This window comes from Diabrotica undecimpunctata, chromosome 1 (assembly GCF_040954645.1).
Source record: "Diabrotica undecimpunctata isolate CICGRU chromosome 1, icDiaUnde3, whole genome shotgun sequence".
In the NCBI taxonomy this organism is placed as follows: domain Eukaryota; kingdom Metazoa; phylum Arthropoda; class Insecta; order Coleoptera; family Chrysomelidae; genus Diabrotica; species Diabrotica undecimpunctata.
The window spans coordinates 68,925,483-68,950,951 of NC_092803.1; the positions used below are offsets into that span (position 1 = coordinate 68,925,483).

At 32.5% G+C, this 25,469-nt stretch overlaps 1 protein-coding gene across 1 annotated transcript; it reads left to right on the forward strand.

Moving 5' to 3' along the window:
- The first annotated feature begins 208 nt into the window (after window positions 1-208).
- Window positions 209-25,060, forward strand: LOC140450535 (kallikrein-7-like). The gene is made up of 4 exons (XM_072544193.1): window positions 209-366; window positions 13,685-13,982; window positions 24,498-24,694; window positions 24,752-25,060. The coding sequence occupies exons 1-4, from the start codon at window positions 315-317 to the stop codon at window positions 25,003-25,005; spliced, it is 801 nt and encodes a 266-aa protein (XP_072400294.1). The 5' UTR covers window positions 209-314; the 3' UTR covers window positions 25,006-25,060.
- The last annotated feature ends 409 nt before the right edge of the window (window positions 25,061-25,469 follow it).

The window sequence follows — 25,469 nt, forward strand, 5'->3', positions numbered from 1 at the left end:
ACCTCTTTTTTTTAAATATTATTTATGATAAATTTCGTTAACACTTGAAATGCAATATATAACTAGATTATGATGACAATACTAAACCAACGTCACTAAAATTTCCAAAAATTTTTCTGCATTGAATATCATCATCTGCATATCTAAAGTATTTGCCCCTCTTCATTTTGCCCAATATAAATTTTTTTTATTGTACTTTATACGATCTGATAATTCTTGTTATCATTACCTTACTTAACATAGTAAATTTTGATCCAGTTTGATCTGTATATAAAGAAAAAGAATTAGTTATTTACAGCTTTCTCATCAGAAATATGGCAGGACTTAAGGTTTTTGTTTTATTTGCTCTTTTGGCAACAACCTATGGTAAGATTTATTTACTAAATACTAAAAATAATTATAAGCAACGAATAGTACTGTTTTCTTCTTTTAATTGAATCATTTACACATTTTTTGATTTATTTTAATTATTTCTCTGACATGTACATCCTCATTTTTGGATTTGGATTTTTTGTAACATCTATATTAGTTTTTGTATCTTTTGCTGTACTTTTACTTTAATTATTGTTCTTTCAACTTCACTATTTCAAGTAAAGATTATTTGTAGATAATTATTATACTATTTTATGATTTTCAATTAATTGTCAAAATTTAACCAAGTGAAAAAAATTGTAAAAATAGATAATTAAAAGTATTTTTAAATACCTTTCAAACAAGCATTGGTATATTAAAATCCTTTAGGAGAAGGTACAGCTGTTATAAATAGCCAGTTTTTCGAAAATCGTATTTATTTTTTATCATTTGTAAACTGATAGTACTTTTTCTTGACAATCTCAAATTGCATAAAAATTTAGTGAAAGTAGTTCTATATCTATACAAAATATCTACTTTTTAGCCCAGATCTTTAACTATTTTTTTTTGACGGCCTAAAATCTAAGCTTTTTGCTTCGTAAGTAAGCCAACACATGTGGTGGTTGATGATTTTTCTTATCTGTTACAACAAAACCTAAATTTCAACCGTTCAAGGAATCCTTTAGGTGGTCAAGAACCAAAGTTATGGCAGTTTTAATTTTAACTTTAAAATTTTGCTTAAATTTTAAGTTTTTAGAATGAGAGGAAAATTTACATTTTGGAAAATGTAGAGGGTTTTATAATACTGTTAACTTCATAAAATACTTAAAAATATTTACAAATACTATTTCAAGCGTTTTCCAAAGAAAATGCACTTAAAAAAAAAAGAATTTCTGGTGCATTAGCACTGTTAATATAAACCCATTTTGTCCAAAAATTACATAGATTAAACTTTTTTTAAATATAATAAAGATCGATAAGTATTATCAGGCCCTCTACATTTCCTAAAAATAAATTTTCGTCACTTCTTAAAAACTTACAATTTAAGCAAAATTAGCGTATTTTCTACCTCAAGTTAACGTTAAAATTAGAACTGCCATAACTTTGGTTCTTGACAACCTAAAGGCTTTGTTATCTATTTAATTAATTCATTTAAGTTTAAATATTTCAGAATAATCAAATAGGTGAGAAAAATCATTAACGACCACATGTGCCGGCTTACTTGTGACGCAAAAAGCTCAACTTTTAGGTGGTCAAAAGAAATAGTTAAGGTCTGGGCCAAAAAATTCAATAAGTAAACATTACTGAATACATATAACTCCTTTACTTAAATTTTTATGCAATTTATGATTGTCAGGAAAAAGTACTGTCTGTTTACAAATGATAAAAAATGTGATTTTCGAAAAACTGACTATTTTCCAACAGCTGTATCTTTGAATCTACTAGAAGACTTTTCATTTACTCATACTCGTTTAAAAGATATTTAAAAATTCTTTAATATACCGGTTTCCAAAATGTTTTTACGTGTTTGGTTAAATTTTGACAATTAATTGAAAATCATAAAATTTTGTATGTTAACTTGACCTACAAAATAAATTGCGGTTTTGTGAATTGTTTCATCAAAAAGTTGACATTTAAAAAAAAATAGGACTTTGTGAGTTAAAATCGGTCCACTGGGCTCAGAGATATAATTCTTTAAATATAGGATAAAAAGGGCTATTTCTGACCTTTTTGATGGGCATATCTCAGGCCCAGGGGCACCTCGAGGACTAAAAAATAGCTATAGGCTACTTTTTTCAGGACAATATACTAAAATTTGGTAAAAAATCCGCGGACCCCCTATCTAACAAAAGTGGTCAAAAATCGAAAAGTAAAAATATTGGTCCTATATACAACAGTGTGTTCCAACGAAAATTGGATCCCCAGAAACTCAGAAACCAAGAGTTTCTTCAAAATAAAAAAAAAACACTTCAATTTGTATTGGGAGGGAGACGAATTTTCATGCAAAATTCGTACCCTCAAATATAACCCCCCATTGCCCCGCATACACCTAAAGTATTTTTTTTTAATAGCAAGTGTGGTCGAGTGGTACATTATTTGATTGGTATTTTTTTTTTCTACACGGCGATCTATTTTTTTATTTACGAAATAACTTTGAAGATAATTTTGGATTTAACCAATTTATTGGTTGAAGATCAGTAACGAAAAACATCAAATTAACCAATTAAATGTTCAAAATGACCTAATGTGACCTATATACAATAATATTTTCAAAGCCTCTTCGTACATTTGCAAATACTTCCAGCGCCAATAATCGGCATTCTGTCATAACTCTTTGTCGCAACTCTACAAGATTTACAGGCGAAGTGGCGTATATTTTTAGTTTTAGGTGTCCCCACAAAAAAAAATCTACTGGCGAAAGATCCGGTGATCTGGCCTTCCACTCTATTGGAACCCTTTTGCCAATCCAACGCCCTAGAAAACGTTTATTCCAAAATTGTCTTACGCGTATATCATATTGTGGTGTGCCCCGTTCTGTTGGAAAGTTAGTTCATCCTTTAAAAGATTATTATCAGATTCCAATGTGCCAGTGATCAGCGAATCAATAACGTCTTCTAACAAATTTAAATAGATTGTTCCATTGAGATTCTCTTTAAGAAAATTTGGTCTAATAACGTGATTCCCTAAAATGCCAACCCATACATTTAGTTTCTGAGGTGTTTGTGAATGTGTCTCTATGAATAAATCAGGATAACTTCACCATTTAACATAAACGTACACTTGTCGGAAAAATACGTATTGTACAATCGATGTTGGTTGTTATTTATGATTTCACTAAATTCTTCACAGAATTGAAGCGGATGATCAGCACCATCTTCATTTTATTGATGAAGTAATCGTATTTTATAAGGGTGAAATTTATGGGATTTTATAAATCGATAAACACTAGATGCTGATACACCAGATGCACGAGGTAGTTCTGATATACTGTCGATTATCAATTTCTAAATGACCCAATACCAATACTTAAACTGCTTTATCTCGCACTCAACGGTCTACTTCGTGCTTTGTGTTATGGGTGGTTCGTATTAAAGATCCTTGCCGTAGCCTTAGCACACTAATTATTTCCATAGTATAGCTTAACTAATTCTATTCTTTCTTCACTAGAATATCCCATTTTTGTAAGCCTTTACAATAATATCTTTGACTAATCAGCCGTTGACAAATTTTCAATGAAAGGTAACCAGGTAAACGCTAAAGAAGATAATTAGGATTTATTATCTTAAACAAAAAAAATCATATGAAAAGTGATATTTGTACAAAAAGAAAAAAATTATCTTGAACACAGTAGCGTGTTAATATCGATTTGCAGGTTGACTGAATTATTGTATGGGAGGTCACCAAGAACATTTTATTGGTTAATTTGGTGAAATTTTATGTTTTTCTTGTTATTACTGATATTCAACCAATAAATTAGTTAAATCCAAAATTATCTCCAAAGTTATTACGTAAATTAAAAAAAAATAGAGTGTCGTGTAGTGAAAAAAAAATTACCTTTCAAATGGTGTGCTACTTGACCACACTTGCTATTTAAAAAAAAACTGGGTGTTGATACGGCACAGTGGGGGGTTACATTTGAGTGCATAAATTTTACATAAAAATTCGTCCCCCTTATAACGTATTTTCTAAAATTTTTAGAAACTCTTGGTTCTGAGTTTCTGGGAGGGTCAAATTTTCGTTGGAACACAATGTATACAGGGTGGTCCTTAAGTAATTGTACAAAAAGAAACAGTAGATTCTACACCTTAAAATATTACGATTTAAGCCAAATTGCTTTAATAAAATGTTGATATTAAGAAAGATACAGGGTGTTAAAGTGCAAAATTAAAATTTTATTTTTCGCTATAACTTTCATGTTTGTAAACATTTATGTATAAAAATTTACAATTGGGTACTTTTAAATATGAAAAATTATAATTTGATGCACACTTTGATGTAACTGATAGAGGGCGCCACTTATGCCACATATGTGATATAAATTTGCACTTAACTTTTTTGTTCTTTAAGTTACCTGTATTTGGAATAAAAAATATTAAAGATAAATTATTTTAACAAAAAAAAGGTATACTTGTTATTAACTTCAAAACTCAACAGTTTTCGAGATAATCGCATTTTAAAAATAAGCTGCATAATTCTGATCTAAGGCAATTACTCCAGGCAACGTAGAAAAAATAGACAAAAACATTAATACTTCTGAATTTTGGTATAAAATACCTTTAACTAAAGTTAATAGTCACCGAAATATTAAATAAAATAAATATATAAGCAGGATAATTAATAATACGATTTGACAAAATAACAGAATAATAGGATTTTACATCAAACATTTTACGTTTTATGTTAAAATAAAGTCATAATCAAAACATTTTGTTTACAAAGCAAATTAATAAATAGTTAAACTAAATAACATAACTTTTTGTCAAAGTAAGTGTTCGATATGTCCTCCATTTTTTTTAATTCATTTGTCAATATATTCCATAAAAGATCGTATCATATTAAATAGCATCATTGGTTCTAAAGAAACTGCTGCAGTATTTATTTCTTCCCATAGTTGGATGCGAATGTATATGGGATTCTTATAGACACGTTGTTTTAATGCGTCCCATACAAAAAAAAATAAAGCGGATTAAATTCAGGGCTACGTGGTGGCTATAATGTATAATGGATGAATATATTATTTTGGATACATGTCCAAATCTTATGGTATATTATGGAACTACATCTTATTTGTTGCAGAAGTTAAATAATGTATTAAACTGTGATTTATTTCGTTCATTGGTTACTTATATACACACGGAATAACCTATCGATGACATTACTTATTTATATGATTACGTTACAGCTTACGAGTAACTATAATTACATCTCGAACAAATGGACTATTAGGATTTACTAGCGAACTAATATTATGCTGAACTAAATTGCCTGTGTGTTTACTATATTTATAACAATATCGGTTATTAGGACAACGATGATGTATTTGTAAAAATGCTGAGTCTTTCAGGTTAGATTTGTACCAAAAGTATTATAAAATAGGACACATATATGTGTTATTCAGTACCTGTGCTCTAGTTTCTATTTGTCCTAATAAAAATGGGTAAATAATTTACGTAATAAACAATAAGCATTCTTTTCGGATTTTTTATAAATTAAATAATTATATCAATATCTCACCACATTGCCAAGGAATATGACTACCACGACCAATCCAACGTTCAGAAAAGTTGTATTTTAGTATGTTCTAACTGCCTTCTCTCTAGAATGTGGTGGTGTACCATCTTGCATAAACCACATATTTTGGGTGTTTAGCATTTTACAATAGAGAAAAAGTAATACAACGCCATTATAGAAATTTAAGAAGCGATAGCAAAGGGAAATTGTAAACATGATGACGGCTAACGTCTCAATACGGACACGGCACCTAAATAAGAAGATGAAATATCTTTTCTCCAATAAGACATTTAGCACCCATAACAAAGCATTTTGTGATGTTACATTATCATTTTTGAGTTGTTTTAATAAGAATAAACTATGAATTATGCTTATCTACAGGTATTCAGTGCTTTACCGCACAAATATCAAACTAAGAATTATTGTGCAGCTGACTTATAAAATGCATTTATCTCGAAAACGGTTGAATTCTTGGGTTACTAACAAGTATATCTTTTCTTTGTAAAAATAATGTATCTTTAATATTTTTTAACACAAATAGAGCTAACTGAAAGAGCTAAAAAGTTAAGCGCAAATTTATGCCACATATGTGACATATGTGGCGCCCTCTATTAGTTACATAAAAGTAAGTATAAAATTATAATTTATCCTACTCAACAGCATCCAACTGTAAATTTTTGTCCAAAAATATTTACAAACGTAAAAGTTATAGCGAAAAATAAAATTTTAAATTTTCACTTTAACACCCTGTATCTTTCTTAATATCAACATTTTATTACAGCAAGTTGGCTTAAATCGTAATATTTTAAAGTGCAGAACCTACGGTTTCTGTTTGTACAATTACTTAAGGACCACCCTGTATATAATAGTAATACTAATAATAATACACAAATACATAGTAAATCCTCCTAGTGAATTCTTCGAAATTGTACTTGAAAAAATAACTGTATATCCGTGAATCGTTTATTCTTTGTTACTTTGCCGTTGATCATCATTCCATCTTAAGTTAAAAAGTGATGGCAACATAACACATCCCCCTCTCATTATTCTTTTTTATCGGTAACTTTTCGTTACCTTTTCCGGAAATGTTTATTTTAGTCTGTTTTCTGTATAAGATAAATATCCAGGTAAGCAGTGTTCTGGTACTATAAAGTTTTAATCAATGTTTTATCTCGGACCTTATCGTAAACTTTCCCAAAGTCTATTTAGCAGATATGAATGTATTGATTTATATCAAGCCAACTTTGTATCACTAAATCTTATCCGCAATCAACATCTAAAATTCAAATGTACTACTTTCAACGTTCCCTTCTAAGCTTGTGTAGGTCCTTTCATGAATTATTTTAACAAACATTTCAAGAGTGTGTTTTTTGACGAGATAGTTTTCTAGTTATGTACCCAATGTACACAGCGGTAAATACGTCTAATAATATATTCAGGATTTCTTCATTTATTACTTTCCTTCATTAATTGCTTTGTCGAATTTGGTCAGGGTGTGTTGCGTTTCCATTTTTTTTATAGTTATATTGCACACTTAGTTATTCAGAAAGTTGATAAGTTTGTCGTTTTTATTGCGAATTCCTAATAGTTGTTTGTCTGAGTCATTAAATATAATGCCTATTGTTCTTGAAGCCTAAAGTATCGACTTCTTGGTTTTAATAAAACTTATGCGCTTTATGTGACTGCTTTAATTGACCCAAATATATAGAATTACCAGGTAATAAGTTAGAATCGTAATACAGATTTTCTAAGATGTCAAATGCTTAATCATATCGTTAACTGTATGAGCTACTGTAAGTACTGCAGTCGTCAGATACGAAAATACCACTGAAGCTCTAAAAATCATAGGAACAAGCTGAATTTTGCTGAGAATGTAAATTTTGGAACTTCTAAAAAATGCAAAAAAGTTTGCTGCTCCTGCTGCTTTCGGACTTCATCCTAAAACCCCGTAAGGCGGCGTGGAGGGAAAATATTTCAAACCAGAAATTTGAATTTGAATGTCAGTTATGCGCGTGAAATAAATTTTTTATATAATATATAAATTTTATATATAATATAATAAATAAATAAAATTTGTATTAACTCGATGGTAAAAATTCAATATCTTGATCAGAGTGTCCTATCGACAAAAATCAAAATGCGTTTTAAAGATGAAGAGTACAGCTTTCGTACCCAATTTTTATATTTTGCCGCAAATGAAGTTTTTTATGATTCTCACGAGATCAATAAAATTTATCATTTATATTGACCGGTCACTAGAATTTTCATTTGATCAATCGATTCCAAATGATCTAAAATGTTTAAAACTTTTTCTTTCAACAGCAACCGGTCAATGGAAGTGTAAATTTTATTTGAATCATAAAAAATGACAAAAATCGAACAACGTTTATTTATTTAGCAGCTTTATAAAAATTGACTTCATTTACGTCAAAATTCAAAAATTGCATACGAAACCTACATTCTTCGCTTTTAAAATCCTTTAATTTTTATCGAAAGGACACTCTGATCGAAAGATATCTAATTTTTACCATCGAGTTTATAAAACTTTTATAAAAAATTGATTTCTTAAAAAGTGGTTCATTCTACACAAAAACTAATTAACATTTTTGTTCAAGATTATCTCAGCGACATTTCTTGTTTGACACAATTGTTTTTTACGGTGTACAGATTCTTGGTATTGCGTTTCGCCCCATACGGGGAGGGTGGTGGTTTAGGGGGTAGACGTGGCAAAATTTCTTGCATCTTTTTTGTCAAATTGACATTCTCAGCAAAATTCAGCTTTTGTTTTTATGGTTTTTGGTGGTCAAATCTAGACGACTGGACTACTGGTGTTATTTAGAAAAATAAGTCGTTTACATTCCTGGGATGTTTATTCTTAATGATGACACATAACGTTTTAATGTATCTTTATATCGCTCAATAACAATGTTAAGAGCAGGCTCTTTAAAATCTTAATATCGTAATTAAATATAAAGTCACTAAATTTTTCTGTATAAAGCACATAACGATATTTTTTGATTTCGGAGATTGAATTGGGTTTGAATTGCAGTGAATTGGGTTCTATTTCATAGTAATAACACGTATCTAAATATTCATTGGCCGTGAGACTACCAATCTTGGACACAAACTTCCATTCACTAGTCCAGGGGTCGGCAAGTAATTTTATGTGGGGTCCGGATACTAGAAGAAAATTTGAACAAGGTCCAGGAAAAAAACAAATGATAACATTTAATAACAAGATGTTTATTATTTTGCTACATTTTTAATGATAAAACAAGAGACCTTAAATTAATGCGAAAACTGCACCTACGGTCTTGAGCTAGTTGATTGTGGTCAAACAACAAATTCGAAGTGTATCTTCGAGGTGGGCGTCCGTTAATCGGGAGCGATATTTGTTTTTCAAAAAATTCATTTTTGAGAAAGACATTTCGCACATATACCAAACATTGTGGCCAAATGGATTGCAAATTGTCTGCAATTTTCATATTTTGCTGGCACATGTTTGGCCCAAAATTCTTCGGCGAATACCGATTTAAAAACGTGCAAGGCCAAATCTTCTTATAATTCAAGAATCTCCATTTGAAGTAATGCTTTTGACAGATTAAACAGCTTAGCAGCCACATCTGTCCATTCTGCGGCTGCATCATCTTCAAATGGTGATTTTAGAAATGAAGATAGTTTGCTTACCTGTGCAAAATCTTGGAATATTGAAGCAAATTCGTTCCTAAGATTGCCCAGAAATTTTACGAACACTGCAATATCTTCTTCAGAGTACTCCTTATTTTTATTATATTCAAGAATAGCTGGTAAATGAATGAATTCTTGTTGTGCAATATCTTTTTCAAAGATATCCAGCTTACGACGAAAAGCAAACACGCCTTGTATCAGATCACATACTAATTTTCCATTTCCTTGTAACTCTGTATTAAGCGCATTCAAATATTTTAAAATAACTTTTAGAAAAGCCACAACCAGCATGTTACGCCCATTTGTTATATACTCAAAATGTGCCCTGGCTCCCTGCGTATCTATATTTTGTAAGAAGGAGATCACATGTTTTTTTTATTAGCCAGAAACGTTCAAGAACTTGACGTTTGCTTAATCGACGTGCATTATTGCGTTGTAGTAAGTCAGAATATGCTGAACCACATTCAGAAAGAAACTCCTTAAAATATCGGTGCTGAAGAGCAGAATGAGATCTCATAAAAATAATTAACTTCACTAAACTGTCCATGACTTCTTTAAGTCTAGCACTAAGTTTTCCACAAAGGGCTGCCTGGTGTATTATGCACTGATATGTTATTAAATTTGAATTTTTATCCCTGATCCTCTTTACTATACCTTTTTCTTTGCCAATCATTCCTGGGGCCCCATCAGTAGAAAGCGAAATCATTTTATTATAGCTGATGTTAGATTTAGAAATTAATTCATCAATAACCTTGAACAAATCTTCTCATCGAGTGTTTCCTTTCAACGGCAATATTGATAGCAACTCTTCCCTAAAAATGTGACACTCAATATCAAGAAATCTTACAAAAACAGACATTTGTTCATCATCAACAATGTCACATGATTCGTCAAGTACTATGGCGTAGCAAGGTGCGTTTTGCAAAAGATTTGGAAGACAGTTTTTAATACTTTCAGCTAAAATTTTTGTTCTTCGTGTATTACTTCGCGCTGGCAATGAGATGCTTTGAATTGTTAAGGCTACATCTCTTTTTTCTTCAAAAAGTGAGTTAGCTACTGCCAGCATACATTCCTTAACTATCGCAGAATCAGAAAATGGTTTTTGGTGTTTATTAAGTATGCACCGCACACGTAACGCTGCCTCTGTGGATTTTTCTTGGTCGCTCATGCAGCGAACTAGGATTTTTGTACTATTTTTGTAAGAATTAAGATATACCCGAAGTTTTTCTTTACGCGCCCGACTGTCAAGAGGAAAGTTTTTGTGGAACTGCTGATGAGTTGTTTCGTACTGTCGCTTCTTCAAATTTCCACTTTTAACTAAGGCGACAGTTTTATTGCATATAAGGTACACAGTTGGCAGCAGCGTTGCCAGGCCCATAAATTTTATTTCCAAAAATTGTGTTTTAAAAGTTGCCAGATTTTAGACAAAATTCCCCAGATTTATATATTTCAGTTATTGTAAACATACAATATTATTATAAAACAATATTTCATCACTTGTACATAATTGTTATTATGTTTATTTATCATTTCACTTCCTATTTGAAAATTAAAAGCAGTCTTTATTTAAAAGCAAAAACTTTATTTTGAACTTGAATGACTCAGCAATCGATATTCCGCAGTTCGGTCCGCAGTTCAACCTTTCGCGGTCCGGATTAGAACCGCGGTCCGCCTGTTGCTGACAGTTGCGCTAGTCTACTGTTTTCTATCTGGATCTATCGATATCCAACCGAAGTGGTTTTTAAAGTAGTCTATATAATCTTAGTATTCAAAAATTCTCAACTTTCAAAAACTTAATAACAGCACAATAATTATCATGTTTACACCTAAATGCATATACTTTTGACATAGTACTACTAGTATTTAAATAAGCACCATATTTAATTCAATTATTTTGCTATTATGTGAAATTTAGCGATATTTTTGTCAACTTCCGTTACATGGTTCTGAAACTATTTTCTTGTGGGATTTATACGTCATCTACTAATATTAATGACTAATGGGGCATAACAAGAATATTAATTGGAAATAAGTTTAAATTGGCGTTTCGATTTCCATTTCTAAAAGCGTTTGTAACGATAAGACTACCAAAGAGAATTGAAATACTATTATAAAATAATATCTCAATCAACCATGGGAGCTTATCGTCTATGCTTCGCCCAACTCAGTCTCTCAAGTGTGAATCCGTCTTGTCTTAAACTATGAATTAAACAATGACAATTTAGCTGGTAACAAATAAAACAATGAATTAACTAATCATATTTATTCAACATAAAACAAAGCAAAAACAACCCTTCCTAAAGCTTTACAATAAATCAATTTAGATCTGATACTTATGGCATATATTTGGATGCTTGCTCCTGTTAATATGTTGCCTCCAAATTATGTAGGTAAGTCCTGTTGCCGCCTCCAGAGCATGTGGGTAGGTCTTGAAGACAGCTGCAGTTATTTAGTCCCACATCACTCCATAAATTCCATAAACTATTTCAGAAATTATCCAATAAAATATTCCAGAAATTTTTTAAATAAACTAGAATATAATATCAGCAAAGGGGGTTAACTTTCTTGCCAATTATTTTACAAAATCACAATTAAAAAAATAGCAGATGGCAAGGATAAAGTGAAGTAGAAGTATTATTAAAATTAGTTAAGCTTTGTAAGATTCTAGCTATATGCATAAAATTGAAAACGTGGTTTTGGAAGAAGTGAGGTTATGAAAATTGAAAATGCTATTGAAAAATCAGAATTATAAAATATAGATTACAATAAAAGTACTCATCCCAAGAGATTTTTGCAGACGATAAAATAAACCTTATCATAATTCTTACCTTCTTTTATCAATTTCAATGACACACAAAAAATAATATTCCCACCACGTTTGAAAGCTGATTGACAGAAAGTAGGGAATGACTACAATGAACTATAGCACAGATGTCATAGGACGAATGCCTATGATGGAATTAGCTCTTCTGTCAACAGAATATTTAGTCTACCGAAAAGAAAGAGACAGGACGAATATTTATTTTACGCGAAAGGCGCCAACTATATTTTGAAGAAAAATAGTAAAAAGGAAACTGAAGGTTAAGGAATTAATAAATTATTAAAGAAATTAAAATAAAATAATTATTTAAATATAAATTTAATACATACGTGACGTTTATAACGTTACACGTTTTTAAATATATTGTATTGACTTAATAATTCTCAAATATATTTGTGAACCAAATTACAAAAAAAATCGTCGAATAACTTAATTGTTTATGTCTCATTCATATTGACCATTCAGGCATATATTAAAGTAGATTACTATAAAATAATTCAGCTAATAGAAGGTATCGAGTATTTATTATATATGTGACGGGTACACCCCAAAATTATACTTTGCGTATTATCCATAGTGGCTGCATAAAAACCAAAGAAGTTTGACAACTTCTTAATTTATCGAGGTCATTCCAGATCTATTAAAAGTCAATTGGATAAAGCAGTATATTTTACACTTTGGAATAAATAACACCATTTACATTTAAATTTTATTTGCTTTACTACTAAAGAATTATTGTCGAAAATATGTATAGTTCGTCTCAAACCCTTCTTTCAGTGCGTCATAGTTGATCGAATTCTCTCTAACACATTAAGCTAGAAGTGACAGAAAAAAACGTGAGTCTGTGATTATTATACCTAGAACTTAGAAAATTATTTATCGTAAAGCTAATTCTACTTACGGATGTATAATTGGTTGGAGTTTAGAATACGCTAAATAGATATCCAATTAATGTTGCGCATAAATATAATTTGACTCAGATTGTCTCTATCGTGACAGTACTTTCACAATGTCAACTGATAAAATGATAATTGTCATTCCAGGTTAGTATTATCAGACATTTTACAGTTAAAATTTAATTTTGTATTTATTGTCATAAAAATATTTTAAATATGCCGAGATATATCGAAAAAGAACAAAGACTAATATTAAAATTATTAAATTATTTTCAATTAGAAAAAGTCAGATTACCATCCTGCAACTGTCAAATTTAACTAAAATGTCAAGCAATAATTCTCGACATTCTTAAAATCCTATATGACGTCAAAATTAGTGACGCACTGAAAGAAGGGTTTGGGACAGACTGTAACTAAGCATTTATATAACTAAAAGGATAAAAATTATATTTACTTTTACTTCAAATTAGAAACGGTTATGTATTTGAACAAGATAATATAACATTTACTGGATATTTCCAAATATATGTGAATAAAACATTCACACATATGAAGGTTTATCCACTATGCTTGGATAATTCTAACTCTATCCGAGTAATTCTAATATCCGATATTCGCGTTTTAACCGTAACTTATATACATAATTAAGAAAAAACTGGTGCATTTCATTTTTAATTTACTTAGATATTTTTTTCAGGATTTCACCAAATAAGATCTAGAAACACTCGCAATGGTTTAGGTTTGGACGGTTCTACACAGGCTACAGATGGACAATTCCCCTGGGTAGTTTCACTTCAATCAAGCTTTTTGTTTATTAATTCACACGTTTGTGGAGGTGTCATCTTAAACGAAAACTGGGTTCTTACATCTGCCGAATGCCAAGATGCTGCCAACAAAGTAGTGGCTGGAGCTGTTAAGCTACAAGGAGATGATCCTAATAAACAGACTGTTGATATTGAACAATGGGTGATTCATCCCGACTATAACTCACAAGAGTAAGTAACATATGTTTGCCTAAATACTTATCCTAATAACTAAGTAGCTTAACAGCCTAACTTCGACGTACGAGTGATGAGCAGTTTGGGGTATTTAATTAGAGACATACCCTCCACTTAAAAGTGTTTACATTTGCGGATTAGAATGTGGGTGTGAATCTTGTCGGTCTATGTATGATAGGATACGATTGAGCGGCTCGATGATGTTAATTATTTAAAAAACTTGCACAACTTGATCTACTAGAATTTAGTTATATCTATAATTAAAAAAGTATATTAAAATTCAATAGATAACTCTGTATAACTCATTTCTGATATATATATATATATATATATATATATATATATATATATATATATATATATATATATATATATATATATGTATATATCAGGGGTCGGCAACTAATTTTATGTGGGGTCCGGATACTAGAAGAAAACTTAAACAAGGTCCAGAAGAAAACAAATGATAACATTTAATGACAAGATGTTTAATATTTTGCTACATTCTTAATGATAAAACAAAAGACCTTAAATTAATGCGAATAATTGCACCGACGATATTGAGCTAGTTGTTTGTGGTCTGGTTCTCGAGTCGAACAACAAATTCGAAGTGTATCTTTGAGTGGGCGTCAGTTAATCAAGAGCGATATTTATTTTTCAAAAAATTCATTTTTGAGAAAGTCGTTTCGAACATATACGTTGAGCCAAACATAGTGATCCAATTAATTGCAAGTTGTCTACAATTTTGCTGGCATATGTTTGTCCCAAAATTTTTCGGCGGATACCGATTTATAAACGTGTAGTGACAAATTATCTTGTAATTCAAAAGAAAAAGAAATTAAAAAAGAAAAAAGAAGTACTTGTGACTCGTTTGGAAAAAATATATAACTGTTTTGGATGGGTTGGAGTCAATTTATATATATATATATATATATATATATATATATATATATATATATATATAAATATATATATATATATATATATATATATATATATATAAATATATATATATATATATATATATATATATATATATATATATAAATATATATATAAATAGAAAATTATTTATTTACAGGGTTTGTCGGTCTGATGTAAATAAAACTATCTAACTTTTGCTTAAACGTTTCGGCAAAATTGCCCTTTTCAATAAGCACTTTATTTTATTTTATAAACATTACATTTTACAATTAAATTTACACTTACATTTACACTTACATTAAAAAGTTTAACATGGATTAAAAAATTGGTATCTGACATTATCTGACATTGACAGATGACATCTGGCAGGTACCCTAAACTAGCAGTGGTTCAGGGTCAACTAGGTGACTTCATCTGGACGTCGCGAGGAGTACAGCTATCTGCATGGCCTTATAAAGATGTTCATTTAGACCCAGCTGAGGTACTGTCTGGGTACTTTCCATTCTCCATTGTGTCCTGATTTGTATTTCTAGATCTCTATACTTGGCGATTTTTTCGTTGTATTTAACACGCAAATTATTGGTGTTAGGTATCGCCACATCAATAAGTGTTGTTTGCCTAATAAGTTTATTAACTAGTATGAGATCCGGTCTATTATGTGCGACTGGTTGATCTATGAGCACAGTGCGGTCCCAGTATAGCTTGTAGTTGTCATTTTAAAGTATTCTGTCAGGTACATATTGATAATAAGGAAAATGGTCGGTTTGAAGAAGTCCCAGTTTGTCAGCTAGTTCTTGGTGGATAATCTTTTCTATAAGGAAAGGCAAAGGAAACGCCTATAAGGCGTTCTTTATAATCAGTTCCGACAAACGCCTGGCAGCCCCCGGTAAGATGTTGGATGGTTTCTTGGACTTGGCATCCATATCGGCATTTGTCATTTTGGACTTAAGGATCTTTAACAATATATTTCAGGTAATTTTTAGTTGGAATAACCTGATCCTGAATGGCAAGTAGAAAACCCTCAGTCTCAGGAAATATCTTTCCTGATGTCAACCAATAGTTCGACGCTGTATTGTCGACATATTCTTGGCTGATCTCATTGAGATGTCGCCCATGCAGAGGTTTATTCAACCAGGTGCACATTTTTTCTTGCTTAGTCAGATGGTTTATGTGCATTTCTTGTTCCCTCAGTTTTAGCGGCGTTGTATCATCTACTGCGCAAATTGCTCAATGTAAGGTAGATGTCTCAGCCTGCATCTGAAAATAAGTTCTTAAATTAGCAACCTGTTTATCCAATTGCTCACCTATGTCCATAAGTCCTCTTCTCCTTGATATCGCGGTAATGTTTTTCTCTCTACTGCACTGCGTGGATGGTGTTTTTGCGCCTTTGTGAGAAGTGTTCTTACTTTCCGCTGAAGACTCTCTGTATCCGTTTTTGACCACTCTATAATACCAAATGGGTAGCTCAGCGTGGAACAGGCGTATGTATTTAATGCCTTAAACAAATTTTTACTATTAAGATATGACCGATTTAGTTGACTTACTCTTCGTACGAACTCGGAAGTTAGTTTAGTTTTCATTAGCTTATGGTGAATTTTTCGCGCTTGCTGTGCTCCGAGATATTTGTACATATCATTTTCATCCATTGCCTCGAGGTTTTGGCCATCTTGCATATCGACATATCGAAACATTCAGGCTGAACCTTTCCTCTGACTATATTTAGTATACGGCACTTGTCTAGTCCAAAATGCATACTAATATCATTGGAGAAAGTTTCTACAGTTTTTAGCATCTGATCTAGGTGGTTTCGAGTGGAGACCATTAATTTCAAATCATCCATATACAACAGATGATTAAGCTTCGCCACAATAGTGTTATTATTTTTGATGCTAAATCCTGAGTCAGTGGAGTTCAGCAGCTGAGATAGTGGGTTCATCACTAGGCAGAACCAAAGTGAACTCAACGAGTCTCCCTGGAAAAGGCCTCGGTTAATAGGGATATCTTCAGTTTCGAGATTGGTTTCACCAGGTATTTTAAAGGTGAATTTTAGTCTTCCACTCTGCCATTATATGCTTCAAAAAGGTCACGAGATTATCATCGACTTTATATATTTTTAATATATCTATAAGCCATTCATGCGGTAATAAATCAAAAGCCTTATTGTAGTCAATGAAGGTAGTAAAAAGGTTTCTTTTTTTGGTGTATGCCTGGTTAGAAATGACTGAGTCGATACTAAGTTGTTTTTTGCAGCTTATGGAGCCCTTAGCGCATCCTTTCTGTTAAGGCTCTATGATATTGTTCAGAGCACAGTGTTGGTTGATACGCTGGACCACACAGGATGTGACCAATTTGTACAAAGTTGGAAGACAAGTAATTGGGCGGTACTTGGCCCGATCTTGGGCATTATTTTGATCCTTCGGTATTAGATAAGTGGTTTCCTGAGTAAGAAATGGTGGTATAACCTGTGAATTAGAAATAATATTATTAATCAATACTGTTAAAAGCTCATGAACGCTCCAAAACTTCTTTAGCCAGAAGTTTTGAACTCCGTCTGGTCCAGGAGATTTCCAGTTATGAAGCTCTTTGATAATGTTCCAGGCTTCTTCAGTGGTGAAAGGCTCGTAAGGAATATTCCTGTAGTGTTGACAGTTGTTCGTCATGTCTTCAATCCATCCAGCATTGTTGTTATGAGTAGCTGGCGTCGAAAGTTGGTTTCCCCAAAACTCATGAATTTCTTCTTGGCTTGGGTACGATTTACTTACATTTTCTACAGTGGAATTCAGTTTTCTGTAGAAAGCCTTCTCTGCATTCTCAAAAAGTATATTGTCGCATTTACGGTTGTTACTAACTTTGTATCTCCTTAGGCGATCTGAATAAACGAAGAGGTTTTGTTTTAATGTGTCTAGGCAGTGTTGAGCTGTGTTGTTTTCTGGATCATGTTGTGAGTGTTTTGGTGTGTTCAGAATTATTTCTTCAGTTCTTTTAATTACTTTTCGACTTCTTACTTCTTGGATGTATTCTGTAATTTGTCCAATATCCCTGCGCAATAATTCAATTTTCCTCAACAGTCTTTTTTCCCAGGGTGCAATTCTGTTTTCAGTCCTTCCGATATTAGTTCCCCGTCATGGTTTGATCTTAATACCATAACATTAGCAATTGCTGTTGCTGCGCAGTAAATCAGCATATGCAAATATTCTAATGTATGGGCTTCCACCATATAATTGGGTAGGACTTCAGTGTTCATAATTTGTAACAGCGCACCTAGTTTCTTACAAGAGTTTATTTTTGGTAGCGGTGGTCTGCTAAGTGGGTTTGTACTATTAAACTCTTGTACGGCACGTGCCATTTCTCTTACCAGGCTATCGTGCAACTCGTTGTTGTCCTGCTGCGTATTAACAGGTTGAGTTTCTTGTATGAGGGGCTCAGGAATCTGCTCATTATTGATTTCATTATGGACTTGATCCACAGCTAGCTCTTGGTTATGAATCTCCCGTTCGACTTCGCTTCTGATAGTATCGCGTCTAGCCTCTGGGATAAGATGCTAGACGCGATAATAATAGACATAGTCCATTTCAGCGCAGCGTTCAGCAGTGGAGCTCTTGTTGTTGATTGGCTCACTTGTGGTTGTTGTTGTTGTTGGGCTGTAGCTGATTATATGATAGGGGCCTATCTCCTCAACACCCTGCCACCGACGTCTCGCATGCTGTCACGTCCAGCGCCGGCTCCAGACGTGCCCTGGCGATCCCCAGGCAGCGACCCTAAACATAAATTATTAATATCCATTTTCAAGGGTGTGCATTTTAAACCTACTGCCAGGTGTCAGTTTTTGTTCCACGGCAGGTAACCCTGATACCCTCTGGGTATCACTGCTAAAAATACCCAGAGAGTATCCCCCATTCGCAGGGGGCCGCGCCTGATAGAAGAACTGATAAAACTCCCACAGGTTATTATTAGGTTATCCCAGATTTAGCCATACGGCTCTCACTCCCTCTAAGGGGAAAATTCACTCATCCCAGATACCTACGGTATCAAAAGGATTGAGCTCTGGTGGGACTCTTTCCGTGTTATCGAGCCCTAGGTGACTTGGTATGCTGGAGTATCTCCCAAAAATTTTCGTACACATCTGGATGTTGAGACAAGTACAGCTTTCTGCATGGTCTTGTAGAGATGTTCATTCAGACCTAGCTTTCTTATGTTTTCTAGGAGGTTCTTCGGAATAACTCCAGTAGTAGAGAGAATAATAGGTATTGTCTGGGTACTTTCCATTCTCCACTGTCTTCGTATTTGAATTTCCAGATCCCTGTATTTGGCGATCTTTTCGTTTTGTTTATTACGAAGATTATTGTTGTTGGGTATCGCCACATCAATTAGTGTTGTTTGTTTCTTTAGTTTATTAACTAGTATGAGATCTGGTCTATTATGTGCCACTGTTTGGTCTGTGAGCACAGTGCGGTCCCAGTATAGCTTGTAGTTATCATTCTCAAGTATACTTTCAGGAACGTATTGATAATATGGGAGATGGTTTGTTTGGAGAAGTCCCAGTTTGATGGCTATCTCTTGATGAAGGATCTTTCCTACAGAGTCGTGCCGTTCCTTATATTCAGTTGCAGCAAATGCCTGGCAACCCCCGGTAATGTGTTGGATGGTTTCTTGAGCTTGACATCCATATCGGCATTTGTCATTTTGGACCTAAGGGTCTTTGACGATATATTTCAGGTAATTTTTTGTTGGTATAACCTGATCCTGAATGGCGAGTAATGAACCTTCTGTTTCAGGGAACAACTTTCCTGATGTCAGCCAATAGTTCGACGCTTTATTGTCGACGTGGTCTTGACTGACCTCATTAGGATGTCGCCCGTGAAGAGGTTTACCCATCCAGGTGCGCATTTTTTGTCCTTAGTAAGATGGTTTATGCGCATTTCTGGTTCCCTCAGTTTGATCGGTGTTGTATCATCTACTGCACAAATCGCGCGATGTAGAGTAGATGTCTCAGCCTGCACCTGAAAATAAGTTCTTAAATTAGTAATGTGTTTTTCTAGTTGCTCACTTATATCCATAAGTCCTCGTCCTCCTAAATACCGCGGTAATGTCGTTCTTTCTACTGCACTTCGAGGATGGTGTTTTTGTGCCTTTGTGAGGTGTGTTCGTACTTTTCGCTGAAGATTTTCTATATCCGTTTTTGTCCACTTAACAATACCAAACGAGTAGCTAAGCGCGGAACATGCATAGGTGTTTAGTGCCTTAAACAAATTTTTACTATTAAGGTGTGAACGAAGCAGCTGTTTTACCCTTCGTATAAACTCAGTTGTTATCTCAGTTTTCATTTGCTTATGGTCAATATTCCGCGCTTGCTTTATTCCGAGGTATTTATACATATCATTTTCACCCATGGCCTCGATGTTCTGGCCGTTTTGCATATCGAATCCACCGGGCTGAACCCCGGTTAGGGTTTTATTTTTAGGGTTATGGTAATTAGGTTATTATTATTATTATTATTATTGCTAGGTATGGTTTGGGTTTATTTTGGATTAGTATTAATTAGATAGAGGGTTGTAAAATTCTGGTGGATAATGTTTTTTTCTAAAATATCTTTAATTTTTCTCAAATTTGTGGAGTGGCACTGTGGACTAGATAGTTTAATTGCTTTGTCAGTAAGACTGAACAGAACACCTCTTTTATGGGCTGTGGGTGCGTTGGTATTATAATTTAGATAGCTTCCGGAAGATATCCCAAAATATATAAAGTATATTTATTTGAAAACTGTAAGAAATAGGCATTGGGAATACTAATACAGATCGATAGTGAGAAACATATTCTTCTAAAATAAAGAATCACATACAGGGTGTCCCGTTTGAAAAAAAGGAATTAGGCGAAAATTTAGTATAAAAGTTTTATGCCAATTTTGCCAACTTTATAAACTTTATAAACCTTATAAAGCCAACTTCATGCTGTAAAAGATTATGCTGTATGTAGTTAATAAGTTCCTAAGAAATTAAAACTTTTATTCAAATTACATTAGATTATATTGAACTTTATATACCTGATAGAAAAGTATAATTTTCATATAAAAACTATTATTACTTTAAAACAGTTCACAATAGGTAAAGGGAAATACTACCAAATAATGTTGAGAACAATGTAAATATATCTAAAATTTTAAAAACATAAGGTTTTCCGTTACAAAACGAAGTTACAAGAAACTTCCGGTATAACCGGAATTAGCAAATGGATGAAAATATTTTTGTTAAACAGCTCACTCTTCAAATCCCGTGCATGCCAATTTTATGAGTCAGTTACCTTTAGTTTTCGAGATATTTCTAATTGACTGTTTATCGGCCGTACCCTGTATATATATAGGTATATATATATATATATATATATATATATATATATATATATATATATATATTAAAGCCAACTTCATGCTGTAAAAGATTATGCTGTATGTAGTTAATAAGTTCCTAAGAAATTAAAACTTTTATTCAAATTACATTAGATTATATTGAACTTTATATACCTGATAGAAAAGTATAATTTTCATATAAAAACTATTATTACTTTAAAACAGTTCACAATAGGTAAAGGGAAATACTACCAAATAATGTTGAGAACAATGTAAATATTTCTAAAATTTTAAAAACATAAGGTTTTCCGTTACAAAACGAAGTTACAAGAAACTTCCGGTATAACCGGAATTAGCAAATGGATGAAAATATTTTTGTTAAACAGCTCACTCTTCAAATCCCGTGCATGCCAATTTTATGAGTCAGTTACCTTTAGTTTTCGAGATATTTCTAATTGACTGTTTATCGGCCGTACCCTGTATATATATATATATATAGGTATATATATATATATATATATATATATATATTTTTATATATATATATATATATATATATATATATATATATATATATATATATATATATATATACAAAAAATGAGATTAAAATCTTAGTATAACTGAGGTTATCTGTCAAGGAGAAGGAAAAAGAAATACTGTTTCAATATTTTAACAGAAAACGTTTCGGGCAGTATTTCTGCACTTATTCAATTTTGGTCATTGTGACATACAGAAGTCAAGAAATAACAAATACAATGGTTTTAGATTTTAAAAAGTGGCGCCAAATATGAATATTTGGCACTTTGTACGCAACCATATAACAATCGAAAACTAGTTATCAACAATAAAAAATTTAATAAACAGAAACGAGCGTCTTTCTGACATGAGTCAAACATCAAAATAATAATTATTATCAATCATGATCCCTACAAAATTAAATAAAATTAAAATATTGTAATTATATATATATATATATATATATATATATATATATATATATATATATATATATATATAATTACAATATTTTAATTTTATTTAATTTTGTAGGGATCAAAATTAAAATATTGTAATTATATATATATATATATATATATATATATATATATATATATATATATATATATATATATATATATATATATATATATACTCAGTGACATTAGAAGTGTTACACCCAGAAGGAATAATTGCTTGAACTTAATTTTTTGGCAACATGGTAGTTTTACATCAAGAATGAAACGATAACGTTGTCAAGAATTTTTATTAACAAGTAATCAAAAAACAATTAATAATGTGTTTGGCGACCCCGCAGCTGAATACATTCCTGTATACGTCTAGGCATTGACAAAATGAGATGATCGATGTCTGCTTGTGGAACCTCGTTCCAAACAACTTGAACTTCATGTATTAACCGTGCCAGAGTCTGTGGGGGAAGGTGCAAAGTATACAGTCTCCTCCCCATCATATCCCATACATGTTCGATAGGATTTAAATCCGGGGCAGGGGGCGGCTACGACAAAATATTAACGCCAGCTTCTTGAAAAAAGTCTATAGTTTGACGAGCAATATGGGGACGCGCGTTGTCTTGCTGAAAAAGGACGTCTTGACGGCCGTCGAGATAAGGCAGTAAAGTGGTTTGTAAGATGTCATCATCATAACGCGCAGCTGTCATATTGCCTCGAATAAATATAAGTGATGATCGGCTACCATAGGCAATACCCCCCCAAACCATTACTCCAACTATCTTGTGTAAATGCCTCTCAACAGCAAACCCGGTATCTCGTCGTTCTCTACATTGGCGCCTTACTATGCTAACCATCATGCATTCCTAAACAAAATCGTGATTCATCACTGAATGCTATATTACGGCATTCTGCCACCCAATGCTGCCGTTCTCTGCACCAATTCAAACGTTGATGACGGTGGTCCACAGTCAAAGGTAGCACTAGTCGTGGGCGGAATGAAACCAGTCCAAAGACTCGAATGCGACGGTATAATGTACGCATACTAACAGGTCTACCTACTACTCCAAACCATTGGTCAGCAATTTGACGCGTAGTAGCAAACCGGTATCGCAGAGCCAGTAATCTAAAGCGCCTATTTTAACGCTCTGTGGTACGCCTTGGTTGACCAATTGGTCTTCTTCGTGTTCCTCTACCTTCGTTTGTCCACACAAAGCAGACACGCATAACCGTCATTGCCGTACAATTAACACGACGGTCAACTTTGCGATATGACAAACCCATATCTCTATACGCAATAATTCTACCCCTGTCTAAATCGTTAACATGGTGGTAATTTTGGTGTCTTCGAACTCGAGGCATTTTCTTACACTGAATACAATTAGACTGAGGAATAATAACTAAAAATTTCTATACAAACCGATTTTTACAAATCGGTCTCTTCACAAAAAAATTTAAAGATAAAACTTTATTTTTACAAAAAGTAGAAAAGATAAAACATTGGTATTGTTATCATAGCATGTTTTAAATATAGTTATTATGTTGTCAAAAAATTAAGTTCAAGAAATTATTCCTTCTGGGTGTAACACTTCTAATGTCACTGAGTATATATACTTTAAATAAGTTAAGTTTAATGTTTTGTGAATTTCAAAATTTAATGGATAAACCTCACGTTGTAAGTTTTTATGTTAGTTTTATACAATGTTTTTTAATTCTAATTAAAACCAAGATGTTAAACCAAGTAAGGTCGTCTTTCTGATCCTATCTATCTATCCACTTTTCCCCGTAGAATCTTAACTTAATTTTTTGTGATATTATCAAAATTTGTTGATATAATCACATTTTATGAGCCATGCATGTTTGGATGAGGTAAAATGTGCATTTTTTTTGTCTATAGCCAATCTTTTATTTGCATATGACGTAATACCCTGGTATCAGTCTGTCTGACTCAAACCCCATCTCGACGTCAAGGTAGAACAGCATGATATGGGATATGTCTTTATGAAAAATTCTCGTGCAAGAAAGGTTGTATGGTGTCATTGAGCGCTTTTTCATTATGTTGACGAAGCCCAATAGTATTTTCTCTAGTCGCTTATTTTTATAAAGTTATTATTATTAGTATACCAAATTATCTAAATCTTTAATGGAATGAGATGATTAAATTCTTGTTTTCCAATACACTGCTTTGCTAATTAATTGGCTGACTTTTTATTATCTCTTTTTCATCATTTTTTCTGAAAGTTCCTTTGTTTTATTAGTTAATTTTAATTTTTTTAGAGTTGGACCTAACGATATTGCTTTAGTTAAACTAAAGGAACCTTTGAAACTTAACGATGCCGTTAAAGCCGCTAATTTGCCCGAGCAAGGAGCAGCAGTTAATGGATCAGCTGATCTTGTTGGATATGGCGACAGCTTCTTGCCTGATTTCAATACTTTAGGCTACATCTCAGACTTACCTCTTATAAGCTACGATGGTAAGTAGAATTACTGCAAAAATTAGCTTGATCTAATCTAAATTTCCTTGATTTTAGACTGCAAACAAGCTCTTGACGATTTATTGCAACAGGAAAGTCCTTTGGATGAAAAGAGCAACCTTTGTGCAGGAGTATTAGCAAATGGAGCTAATAACTGCGATGGAGATACCGGTAGTCCTCTTACCCAAAATGATGTTGTTATTGGTATTACCACTTGGATCATCACCCCATGCAATAGCAGGGGAGCCCCTGATGTATTTACCAATGTAGCCAACTTTGTTGACTGGATCAATGAAAACATTTCACAATAAAATTGAAAGGAATAATTGTTCTTTAATAACGATAATATATATTTAATTTCTCGTATTTTGTATTTAACCTTTTCTACCGTGGTGGTGTTGTGGTTCAGCACTACATACAAGACGTGTATATAATGTTTTGGTTACATTAAGACACATCTGAAAAAAATATTAGAAAGCAGGGTAAGTCGTCAGGAATAGACGGACCATCGGTGTAGACGGACTGGTCGAATATTTGGCTGGCCTCCCACAGCAGCGCTGCAGTCGGTGTGTGGAGATATTGCTCTTGAGTAGACGGAATGCTGCTTATATTATTATTTTAATCTTTATCATGATTTAAACGTGTATTTTAGAAGAAACTTAGTTTGTTTTGTGTGGAGGGTTGAAAAATTTCTTATACTACACTTCTTTGTTATATGGCTAAGAATTTTTTTTATATAGATCGAATTATATGAAAATTTGTGGGTAAGTTCAAT

Coding starts and splice junctions, on each gene's coding strand:
- LOC140450535 (XM_072544193.1), top strand. CDS start 315: ATGGCAGGACTTAAGGTTTTTGTTTTATTTGCTCTTTTGGCAACAACC. Junction 367..13,684: donor TCTTTTGGCAACAACCTATG/GTAAGATTTATT, acceptor TATTTTTTTCAG/GATTTCACCAAATAAGATCT. Junction 24,695..24,751: donor ACCTCTTATAAGCTACGATG/GTAAGTAGAATT, acceptor CCTTGATTTTAG/ACTGCAAACAAGCTCTTGAC.